General features: G+C 60.9%; 4 protein-coding genes across 4 annotated transcripts in view; 2 read left to right on the top strand and 2 right to left on the bottom strand.

Moving 5' to 3' along the window:
• The window catches only part of TRAVEDRAFT_136855 (uncharacterized protein), a gene marked incomplete at both ends in the record, with an annotated part of 2,010 nt that extends 1,419 nt beyond the window's left edge, over positions 1-591 (bottom strand). Inside the window, one exon of the mRNA XM_008047164.1 lies at positions 97-591. Within this exon, the coding sequence (XP_008045355.1) occupies positions 97-591 (495 nt within the window). The remainder of the gene's footprint in view (positions 1-96) is intronic.
• Positions 592-6,462: 5,871 nt separating this feature from the next.
• TRAVEDRAFT_54233 (uncharacterized protein) lies at positions 6,463-7,308 on the top strand (the record flags this gene model as incomplete). Its single annotated transcript, XM_008047163.1, has 2 exons — positions 6,463-6,550; positions 6,602-7,308. The coding sequence occupies 2 exons, from the start codon at positions 6,463-6,465 to the stop codon at positions 7,306-7,308; spliced, it is 795 nt and encodes a 264-aa protein (XP_008045354.1).
• Positions 7,309-8,898: 1,590 nt separating this feature from the next.
• TRAVEDRAFT_54232 (uncharacterized protein) lies at positions 8,899-9,959 on the top strand (the record flags this gene model as incomplete). The annotated part of the gene is made up of 5 exons (XM_008047162.1): positions 8,899-8,917; positions 8,965-9,044; positions 9,578-9,682; positions 9,739-9,879; positions 9,939-9,959. 5 exons carry the CDS (start codon positions 8,899-8,901, stop codon positions 9,957-9,959), a joined length of 366 nt encoding a protein of 121 aa, XP_008045353.1.
• A 989-nt stretch (positions 9,960-10,948) lies between these two features.
• The window catches only part of TRAVEDRAFT_136726 (uncharacterized protein), a gene marked incomplete at both ends in the record, with an annotated part of 1,767 nt that continues 797 nt past the window's right edge, over positions 10,949-11,918 (bottom strand). Inside the window, 2 exons of the mRNA XM_008047161.1 lie at positions 10,949-11,325; positions 11,361-11,877. Of these exons, the coding sequence (XP_008045352.1) occupies positions 10,949-11,325; positions 11,361-11,877 (894 nt within the window). The remainder of the gene's footprint in view (positions 11,326-11,360; positions 11,878-11,918) is intronic.

Raw genomic sequence — 11,918 nt, 5'->3', positions numbered from 1 at the left:
CATCTCCGACGACGCCCAGGAATCAATGACCAGCCGGCGAAGAGGCGGGGGCGCCTTGAGCGGAAGCGAGCCGTACGGTGCGCACGAGGGGTTCACCCACGACACGCGGTAAAAGCACAGCTCGCGCACATTGCACGCGGCGGACAGCAGCGCGTGCACATCCGCGAAGCTGTCAAAGTAGACGTCCGCGAGAACCAGCCCAGTGAGGCGCGAGAGCGCCTCAAGCGCCTCGGGCGACGATTTCTGGAGCGAGACGTAGTGCAGGCCTACAAGCTCGAGCGTAGTGAGCCGGTGCAGCTGTGCGACCAGGGCGGGGACGCGGTTGACCCAGTTCTGCGCGTACGCGGTGCTCATGGGCTCGCTGATGGAGAGCTTCTGGACGTAGTGGGCGATGGCGGACGCGCTCTCCAGGAGCGCCTCGAAGCGGGCGCAGTCCTTCGCTCCGGTTAAGCGTTGGTCCCGGAAGAGGTGTGTGCGCGCTGAGGGGAGCCAGGCCTGGCAAGCGAGGCTGCACGCCGACAGGGAATCGCGGTCGTTCCAGAGATGGTCAATGGCTTGGTCGACTAGCTCTTGCGGCAGCTTTCGCACCATGGTTCCTCGTGTTATGGTTCCTCTGTATTCGCGGGTGAGCGAGCTGATATCAGCATATAGCCTTCATAGCATGAAAACATCTGGCCAAATGTGGTACGCCTATATCTGACTGCCTCACGCTGATCACATTTTGCAAAATGTAACGATAAAATCGCGTTACAACGGCATTCATAGCGACAGACAACTGCCATTGTGCTCTGCTCAGGGATTCGTGGAACGATACCTCCAGATACGGAAGGTTCATCCATCGCGTACCACGCCACCCCTCCATCTTCTGCCACTGCCAGTTTCGCAGGTTCGGGCGTATGACAACCTCCATACGGTTCCATGGCCCTCAGTCGAGATGAATTACCACTCAAAATGGTCGTCTGCACATAGGCTGCTGCGTAAAGGAGCCTGGAGCGTTCGGGTGACCATACCTGTACCGAGTCGTGGTGAGGCTCGTGCAAGAGGCCCGCCGCCAGCGCAGGAGTGAAGCTGCCGCGTTTAGTATAGGGCGTGTCGGCGCTCCGCGCTCTATGAGCGCAAGAAATTCGCGACGGTCTATCGATATGAATGTCCCTGTACACGCTGATCGCACTTTGTATGCAACGTGCAATCAGAGTGCACCTACAGTAGCGCAAGTTGAGACATCGAAAGCACAATCGCACTTTGGCTACGATGTGATTCCGGTGTGACATCTCGCTAAGTAGGTCCGTGCCCTTTACACGCTCGCCCTCCCCGCCTTCCAGCAGAGCGTGACAGGTCTGCCTCTGGGAGACTAGTCCGTACCCCGGTAAAGATAGTTTAGCAGGGCGTACTCACCGGATGCAAGCAGGGAGGTGCTGTCCTGTGTCCTCCCCCGACGATGGTGGTCGTTTATCTGAAGCGTGCGAGTCATTCTGGACACAGACAGGGGTCTATCCCACTGTCGCCAAAATGCCATGACCTGATCTCGGGTGTATGTCGCAACCTGCGCGGTTGCTGATAGGGTCGCGCGGAAATGTGCGGGGAAGGCTCAAGGCGACCACCACAGTGAGAACGAGCCCGACTGTGGCCGGATGGCGTGCGCGTTGGACGGCGATGACGTCACGCGTCTCGCGCCCTGCTCGATCGCACCCTTCTCAGACACCGTCGCAGCTGGCCTCTCTCTACTAATCTGCCTCTTGTCCGTCCGCCAGCTGTAGCCTCGTTTGACTCGCCGACAACCCAAGGGCGTGTGTCCATCCGGTGCACGTGGCGACTCGACGCTGCCCGCCCCACTCGAGTCTCGCATTCATCGAAATCGCTGGCCTCTCGCCCTCTCGTCCGTCGATTGCTGCGACTTGTTCGCTGCCGCATGCGCTCCCATCCGCTGTAGCCCCGAGTTCAACAGGCCCATTACAAGTACTGATAGGCGTCAGCCGGATCTCCTGCCGCAGCGGCGATGTCGACATGCAGCGGCATCCATCCTTTCGACATGGCCTCGGCGAACTAACTAGTACGCACTCTCGATCGCACGCAAGCCTGGGCCATTGCTTGGAGGTATCGCTGTTCCTAGCACACAGACCCCGCCGGCGTCCATCCCGCGCGAGGCGCCCCCTGCGGTTGTCGTGACCACCGCCGTCCGCCGTCATTTCCAGGGTCCCACAGCAGCCGTGGTGCAGACAACACTCTAATGGCGCATATAGTGAGCTTCTACTCCATCTTGATCCGAGCTACACTGACAATATCTCGACAGATAGTCGAGTATACGCCCTACAAATCCTGTCGTCCTTCATGCGCATCGCGATGCCCCGCGCCAGGACGACGTGACGACGCTCACAGAACTTCGACCTCGATGCCTGCCAATTTACGAGAGCGCCGTATGCGCCGTTCGCTCGCTGTGCCGCTCGCTAGGCAACGACGCTCTCGGCGACTTCCATCTCTCCTACTGCAACACCACCTCACTTGGAGCGCGCGACCGCTGCACCACCGAGCGTGATACGTCCGCTCTAGTAGCAGGTGCATTTGCAGCCTGCGCTCATGCGAATTGCGTTGACAGTGACCAATTTTCAGATCTCCCCGACACAAATATGCGCGCATCCTCCTCAAAACCGACCGCGCCAGCTTACCCTTCCACATTCCGCCTCTCAGGAACGTTCCCCAACCGTGCGTACCGACAACGAGGCCGTACATCGATGTTTAGCGGGCGCATCCCGCGTCATTTCGTCGGCTCAGGCTCACCAGCTTGACATCGACTTCGCGCTTCGACGGCGCACCCGATTCCTCCGCAAATGCGACGCGAGGACTCCACTGACCTCGGAGCATATACCCTGTAAGTTTCAGGTCGATCCGAGGAGAAAATATCTCGCTCATTTTCGCGCATTTTCATGTGTTTCCAGGTGCATAGTACACAATATCGCCCGTCCCTCGCCCATCCCGTCACCTACGACCTTGTATCTTGGCCAGAACATGCCCACAGGATCGGCGAGCCGCCTCCGTCCGCTTGCAAGTGCGTGCGGACGGTTTTAGCGGCTGCGATGTAGCGACCAGCCGAAAACACGCCCCTCACCGGGCATGCTATCTTGCGTATCTCGTAACGCCCCCACCCGAGCTTCTCGTGCCGTGCTACGTGCTCCTCCATGGTCTATTTGGTGCGTTCTCAGGGCGAACACGCGCGAACTGCACTGACAGTGTTGCATTTTCCGGCCATCTCTGTGCTACCTTCACAGGCCCGCCGGTCCCGCCCCCCGCATCCGTGGGTTGCGTGTTATGGCTCTCCCCAACGCTCACAACTATACGAACAGCGCACGACGTCGCCCATGGCACGGGCACGCTGTGAGAACGCGCCCCCGCGTCATCAACTTCGCGGATCCGCCGCCTCGTCGTCGCCCCTGCGCGCCCGCCCCGCTCCGCAGACCTCCACGCTTACAACCACGGGCTCGCCACTCCGTGGCGCACGCGGCCACCGCGTCTGGTCGCGATCCCGGAACAAAAAGTTCGCGCGGAATTTCGCGACGCGAACACACGACATCGCGTGTAGCGCCACGGCCCCGCGTCCTGGAGCCGCGCCGGTCCGCACAGGCGCTCCTGGGATCGTGCCCTGCGACTGGGAGCCGCGTTGCGCCGTGCACGAGCGGTGTACGGCGCGATATGGTGCTCGCGGTGCCGATTTAGGGGGGTCCGGACACCCCCCGCCACACGCGAAATGGGTCGGACCTCGGCCGTTGCGCGTGCGCACTGGGAAAGATGCACGGGTGTATACAGCAGGCTCCGCGAGGTGCGTGGCGTGCTCTCGATGCCGCGTGCGAGACACTGAGGAGTGTCCAGGTGTGGCCTGGGGCCTCGGCATGTATGGGGCTGCCGGCGACGACGCTGGCGGCTGCAAGCGCGCGGACACCGCGGGAGGGCACCTTGAGTCGTGTACGACGTGGGTGACACGTCCTTCGGCACGTCGCGGACGATGGGCAGCGCGAGGGGTGTGCATGCGTCAAGTTCGCGGGGGCGGAGGGCTATTATGGACGCCGTAGTTAGTACCTGCCCCCTGTCCTGCCCCGCGATACACCTCACCTTCCAATAGCGCACGCCCAACCTCGGGAGCCGCACCACGGCCCGCGACGCACCGTTCCTCGCGCCGCAGACCGACTACAACAATATCTCCAGCTATGTGACTACTGCACCCCGCCCAAGCCGGCTTGTCGGCTGCGCGCTCCGCGTCAAGATTTTGCCGTATCTGTTCTGACGAGGAAGTAGGTGAGCCCGTCACGTCCAGGACGTAGACCACGGAACTGAGCCCCTTCACCTTATAGTTGCCAGCGTCGCGGGCGTTTCCGCCGTGTGGGCCGGGCGGGATGTGGTGTGCTTGCATGTGGCACGGAGCGCGCGCTCCTGCGAGTGGTGCGGGCAGCCTGGACGAGTCAGCGGTGGGCGGATCGGGGCGAGGCTGGAACGGTCGGGGATGTGCATACCGTGCCTGTCGCGGCGGGGGGCCTGAACACATTCGAGTGCGCAGGACACCCGTAGCCCGCCTCCTCTACATCCTCCGACGGTCGCACGAGCGCCGCAGCACGCATTATGCGCGGGCTCGCAGACGTCGTCGCCGCTGGACATGCACGTCTTCGCCCTCGACGACGTGCGGCACCCGTCTCACTCCTTTCGATGTGGACACCGCGATGCGGTCCGTCAGACCTCCGCTCCTGCGCCGCGGGACCGTGGCCGAACTGGGCAGTCGATGATGTAAGTAGTCAGTGTTGTACTGTATGGCGCGGGTTCACCCACCCACTCACAACGCTGCGCCACACCTAGAGAGGACATCGCCGGTGCCTCGCACTCCTCCCGCCATGCACCATCTATGATCGTGTACCTATGGCCGCCTCTCTCTTGCTTGCCTGGCGGACACGTAACCCGCGCTTGTGCGGTGCTCGGACCTGGTAGCGGAGGTGTGTGAGGCCTGTCTCATATGTATGATAAGATAGTCACCTAACTCGTTCTTCTCCATACAGATGCAGCCGAGACGCGCCTGCTGGCGGTGTGCACGCATGGCCGCAAGGAAGGAAGAGGCTAGTAACATCCTAGTCAATGGCAGACACCATCGGATGAGTCCGCACAGTCAGAGGTGCGTACCGCTCGTATTGTGGCGCATTCGCACGGAGTTTGACCGTATTGCAGCTGTGCAAGTGACGTGAGAGGATGCAGAGGCACGAGGACTCGTACAAGCACACCGTACCTCCCAGCGGGGAGCATCGGGGACTGCGTGCATGTGGGTCGACCACGGAGGACAGTGAGGGAGGAGGAGGAGGAGAATGGGACGGCGTGCGCGACATGTGTGTGCGTACAGGTAAATATACAAATGCAACCGCTGCGCGCCGTGCGTTGCGCGGATCTCGACTTCCTGACGGGGCTTGGCTACAAGTACGCGAAGATGGCTCCGCGCCACGGCCTGGGATCACGCCCGGGTCTTCGCACAGGCAAGTTCCGTCCGTCCGTCCCCTCTCGCTTCGCTTCGCCGAGCGGGCTTTGTGGCCATGGTGTGGTTCTCCCGAGGGCAGCAGAGATGATCCATACCGCCCCGTAGCTCCGTCTGCCGGGCAGTTTAGATCTTTGCGGCGTCCTTGTGAGTGCACCATGCCCATCTTGAATGGTGCCACTCAGGCCTCTGTAAGAGACACTGCGGGCACTAGAGTGCCCGCTCCCCAGGCGTTGATCTGCGACGGCATCGGGTCTACTAAACAATACTGACAATCACACTGCTGGCATGGCATGCCGCTCATGGTCTCTACTCTCGCTTGCCTGGCTGTGTCGCATTTCCAACCCTTCCGAAGGCCTTAAACTTAACTTCCAAGCCTGCAGAACCCGGCTGAATTGCACTTGTGCATTCCGCAGTGAACCATCTCTTCTCCCGCTGATGTCGCTTGTATTTTGCAACTTGTTTCACTCACAGTACGGCCGCACTAACGTCAGTATGATCAGACTATTCTTATCCCTGATCTGCAAGAGATGGCAAAGCTGGTGCTGTTGGTGTAGCGACCTCACACAGGCGGCTGACAGTGCAAGCAAGGCCATTGGGCTGCTCGGAAGAGTGAGCTTTATATACTGGAGAATTGGGAAACTCACCGCAGTGTGCAGCTTGTCAGTGCAACAGATGATTGAGCCTTGCGAAGGTGGGAAACACTTTGGTGAGAGATTAGTTGCCGACTGTTGGCCCTGCAAGTGAGGAGTAGCCCGCTTTGCAAGATAGGCGTACCACGGCAAGTTCGTGTGAACGCCTGGATGTGCACAACCTGCGGAGCATCAACAAAATTAGCGTTGATCCACGCGAACATGCTCGGGACTCCTCTGCTTCGTCGGCCGCTACCGTGCACTCAAGTATCTTCTGCACCTTTGGATGTGCTCCTTCTCCTTCTCGTGCCCCTCCCCTCTCCTTTCTCCGACATGTCCTTGAAGCGCAAGGAGCCCCCACACAGCTGGGAAGGCGGTGAGATCAAGGCGGAGATGCAGGGCTGTTTGAACGGAGACATCTGTGAGTGTTGCTCGCACATCAGGCTCGCGCAGTGCTTACCCTTTCATGCAGACCGGAGGTCGCATGGCAGGCAGAAGCGCATGCGCTATGCCCCGCAGTACTATGCCCTTGACATCGTCCTCGGGTGCGGCCTTGTGATCGCGGGGTGGCCGCAGGACATCCCGTTCACGGACCTCAGTGCGGTCGGCGGCGGGATCGACACACTGCGCGAGATCCGCCGGCGGTGGTACTTGCCGGACGGGGACCCCGAGAAGTTGCGCTTCGAGCCTGCCTCGCGCGAGGACTACGCGAACGCTGCACACGATCCCGAGAGTGTCCATCCGACGCCCCAGCACCTCCCGGAGCTCAAGGCTCGGGCCGCCGCTGCCAAGGCCAGGGCACAAGCCCTCCCCGTCGAGTCCGACGTCTACGACTCACGCAACATGCGGCGGGTTGGCCGCCAATCGACGTCGACAATGCCCGAGCCCAAGGCGTGGACGCAGCAACGGCAGGACACGAAGAAGCGGCGGGCGCGTGCATCGGACATGGAGACACGGGTGCGGAAGAAGCGGCAGACGACGGGGGTCACAAGCATGCCGTTCGTGCTGCAAGGAGCGGACAAGGTGAGCGGCGGCGATGGCGAGCAGGGGTCGGACTCGGAGGAGGCGTACACGCTGGACGACCCTATCACCGACTTCAACCTGACACGCTCCTTTGGCGGCGAGCTCTCTGACGACCCGATTAAGGATGCATCGGACAGCAAGCGAGAGAAGGCCTGAGCGGATTTGGCATGGGAGCGGCGGCATGGCGAGGTCGGGCGAGAAGTTGACAGATTCCGATTCAAACTAGATTAGCCTACTGATAATTCCCACTACATAATCGACGAGGAAGTTGGGGAGGCGGCGAGTCAGGCGCAGTGGTTGTGAAGAAGCAAGAGATTAGCCGCGCGAAGTCCGCGCACGCGGGCGCTCTGAACCACGCTACCTGCCAAATTGGGCATGCATGGCCACTTTCGACACCTCTGCTCGAGCCTCGTTTTGCTTGTCATGCCGTCTGCTTTCCAAATAAATGCAAAAGCGACCGAATGGTGCTGACCAAATCGTGCTAGACCGGCCGCAGGCGAGATATCTGGGCCGTCCGCGCGGAATTGACTGCGCATGACATTCAAGCGCTCCGGCCGGGCTACCCTGAGACTGCCCGATCGAGGCCATGCAGCGCCGACGGCTGGCCTCACCCTGAAGATGATATGAGCTGGCGTTACGTTGCACAACAAAGGGCAGATTCATCGGGAAACGGACTACCTCAACAATATACCTAGGCCCGTGCCCGTCCCACCGCCTTCTCTTCCTCCACACCAATCACCTCTCCTCCCTACGTGCCAAATCTCCTCCCTGGATTACCGTTCCCTCGACTCTCGATCAACGTCTTCTTTCGCTGAAATTCCTCGCCGCCTCTGCTTTATAAATGTCCGCTGTGACGCGCTCCCGGCGACGCGGTTTCTGCCCCTCCCCACCTCCTCGACACCACCATCGCCCGATGCGACGAGCATGCCGGCGCGATAGACTGTCGTTCCAGGGCAAGCTCAGCCGTGACGCCTAGAGCAAGGTTGGCCATCTCCCAGCGGCGCCCATGTCGGCAGGGAGGCTGGTTGGCAGTGCAGTCGAACGAGGTGAGAGCCAATGTCGAGATCGAGACACAGCATTAACTTGACATTGTTACCGGAGCATATGAGCACGAGTTTCCCAGGGCAGAGACACAGGAATAGCGCAAGACGAGGGAAGCAAAAAGAAGGCACGATGGAGCAGAATGCAGCGCGGTCGCGGTCGATGTGGCGGAGTGCACGCTGAGTGCAGTGTGAAAGTCTCTGCACTGTGGGCAGACGACCTGGGCGAGTCTTAACGTGAGTGAATACACACGATGCGCTTATCGTTTTCTGCCCCACTCACCGCCACAGGCGTATGCCGCATCAGCCAGCACGGGCGACGCCAATGGTGCTGCGTCCCCGCACACACCGCACGTACACTGTGCGGGGCACATACGGTGCCACCACTCGAGTACGTGGGTGCTCTGTGGACAACAGCGCGCACACGTCATGCTCATGCTCGCGAGGGCTGTGCGCGTCGAGCGAGCGCGAGGAAGACGCCTGTCGAGAAGCGCCATGTCGTAGGGCGGCCGCGAGGCCGGCGCGAGCACCGTTTGGGCATTGGCCCGCAACAAAGGCACGCTGTAAAGGTAAGCAGACGTGCACTGTGCATGAGATCACCACTGACACGTACCATCGCGGGGGTACGCGGCGTGGGCGCAGCAATAGAGATGCGTGAATTATGTGTCGCATCAGGAGGCGCTGACGGGTTCGGCATTGCTTTGCGATGCACCTACCCTGTCAAGGTAAGTATTCTATTACTGCATTCTTACTGATACTCACGACGTACTAGGGCGCAGGAGAATGGCGAAGTGCACGGAAGACGGGATAATGGAGCAGGCGGAGTGCAGGCAGCGCTGGTTGACGGGAGAGGTGAGTAGCCTCGTGTTGTCTAAGCGCGTACCTTGATGGATCGGGTTCCTGCAGTCTGCGCGGCCGGCAATCGACTGTTTGCATAAGGGAGTCGCTGGGAGTCGAGACCGCGGGCCAAGCGAGAAAGCAGAGGCGAGGGCCCGGAGACAATGGTGGGGATGGTGGCGGTGCGGGTGAGAGGCTGCGAGAGGGCGAAAGTTGTAAAGGGCCGCGCGCCGCGGGCGGGCGAGCTGACTTGCGAGTCCCAGGCGCCAAAATCGGCGCTGGGCTCTCCTTGCCTCCCACGACCATGTCGTGGCCTCGCACACGAAACACACCGCCGCGGAGGAGCACCGTCGACTCCTAGGGCCACCTAGGACGCACTGCGTATGAATTTGGCGTCCCCGCCGGCCACTGCGCCCCCCAATTGGAACTTTGGCGGCCCCGGGACCAGTCTTCTCTCTGGGACTGTTTGCCTTGAGATCACGACGTCGGCGGGTCGACAGGGTGCGTATCTGTTTCTTAGGGTGCTGACGATACCATTTAACTCGCAGCGAGCTATACAAGCGTCCAAATGGGCTTGGGAGCCGCTCAACGAATCCCGCCATCTCAAAGCTCGCCGAGGTCCTCTGCCGGGGTGTCTCCTCACGCTATCGAAGGTATGCGCGCGCCCGAGTGTGCATTACGTCTATTTTCACTCACTTGTACCTCCCAGGTCGCAGTGGACTTGCTCAGACGCAGCGCGGTGACGGCGCGGTCGAGTCCCGCGGCGCACAAAGAATGTCAACTCGGCGCGGGCGTCGCGAGATCCGCCGGCGGCGGACTGCAAACACGCAAGACGGCTGGTAACTCGAAGGTATGCCCGTGCTCTCGCGGACATTGTGGACGCTGACACTTACCCGCGCTTTTTTGCAGGTCACAGTACTCGCTTGTTGAAGTGCGGCTCGACGACGGCGCAGTCGAGCACCACAACACACGAAGAACATCGATCTTGCGCGTGGGTGGCGAGATTTGCTTGAAATGCTGCAGCGGACCGCGAACGCGCGAGACGACCCATACGTACGTATGCACCGGGCGGGAAGGGGAATGGCTGACGGGAACAACAGCCGAAGATCCGGGTAGCAAGCAGTCGAGTAAGTAGGCGCCACCGCAATGAGCTGCCCGACATGTCTGACCCGCCTTTTGCAGATCCAGACCGCGCGAACAGACGCGAGCGAGCTGTCCAGATATCCGGGAGCGGGCAGGACGAGGCTCGGAGTGAAATGGCGACGATGTCGAGTGCTGCGAGGGCGCCAATTCCGCGAACTCGCATTCCGCAAAGTTCGTGGGCGGAGAGCCTGCGCGAAAGCACTGGGTAGCGCGTCGCCGTCCTCGCGAGGATTTCAATCTCGTCCCTGGCGCACTCGCGCAACTCTCGGCCGTGCGATTCAAGCGTCCAGGAGGGGAGCAGTGCGTATGCCGGTTTGGAGACTCCCTCGACTCCGCGTTTTTCGAGTTTCCGGACGCCTCGTCGGTGGACTCGTAGCCACGAATTTCCATGGTGCTACGACGTGTTTCCTAGCTTTGTAGAGTCTGTTCGAAATATATTTTTGAGCCCTCTTCTCCTACACACTCCTCTGCATATCCCCCTCCGCTCCACAACTGCGCTCTCCCCCTGCAGTCTCCCCCTACGCTTTCCTACACTGCACTCTCCTACTATGCTCTCCTACTATGCTATCCTCCACAATCAGAGTCTTTGATTCTCGCCGCAGTGGGTTCCCTCGCGTACTCGCACGCATGCTCTCCCGCGCGCTCATCCCGCACTCGCCCGCACCCGCCCGCACTCGCACCGCCACGCACAGCGCGTTCCGCGCAATCAAATATATTTACGGCTATGTAGTCGCCGGAAGCAGCGACCCGAGATCCCCAAACCCCGGAACAGAAGGTCAGGTGCAGCGAAGGCAGAGCTTCCCCCTTTCGACGACGCCGGGAAGGAGACCCAACACGGCTTCCTTCACCACCCTCGGGTTGTTGCTCGAATGCAACGCAAGGTTGATGTTGACGTTGAAGGTAGTGTGCGCGAAAATAGGCCGGGAGAGGATGGAGTCGAGGGTGGCCCAGTCGAAGGAAGAGACGGAAGATGTGTTCAAGACCAGCATGGACACGGACAGCGTCTCCAGATGTGGCGCGCGCAGCTCCGCAAGCAGCGCGGACGTCCATGCGACGCATCCGGGGACGACGAGACCGTCGATTTCCAGCGCACGGAGGTTAACATTGTGATACAAGCTAGGCAGCTCTTGTGATTCTATAGCACCCACGTGAGCTTTTGACTGAAGCGGAAAGTACAGGTGTGCTTACCCTCCATAGTGGTTGGCAGCTCCATATACACCCGCTCGAGCGCGGGACCGCATGCACGGAGGAGGCCGTTTAGCGTGTTAATAGACTCCCGCTCGCGCCACCGGATCATGAGCGTGCGGACGTCAAGATGTTCCGCCGAAGGCAAGAGCCACTCGCGCACCATCTCCGACGACGCCCAGGAATCAATGACCAGCCGGCGAAGAGGCGGGGGCGCCTTGAGCGGAAGCGAGCCGTACGGTGCGCACGAGGGGTTCACCCACGACACGCGGTAAAAGCACAGCTCGCGCACATTGCACGCGGCGGACAGCAGCGCGTGCACATCCGCGAAGCTGTCGAAGTAGACGTCCGCGAGAACCAGCCCAGTGAGGCGCGAGAGCGCCTCAAGCGCCTCGGGCGACGATTTCTGGAGCGAGACGTAGTGCAGGCCTACAAGCTCGAGCGTAGTGAGCCGGTGCAGCTGTGCGACCAGGGCGGGGACGCGGTTGACCCAGTTCTGCGCGTACGCGGTGCTCATGGGCTCGCTGATGGAGAGCTTCTGGACGTAGTGGGCGATGGCGG

This window comes from Trametes versicolor (genome assembly GCF_000271585.1).
Source record: "Trametes versicolor FP-101664 SS1 unplaced genomic scaffold TRAVEscaffold_16, whole genome shotgun sequence".
NCBI lineage: Eukaryota > Fungi > Basidiomycota > Agaricomycetes > Polyporales > Polyporaceae > Trametes > Trametes versicolor.
The sequence above is the reverse complement of the archived record's forward strand: the minus strand, read 5'-3'. Positions and strand labels throughout refer to the sequence as shown.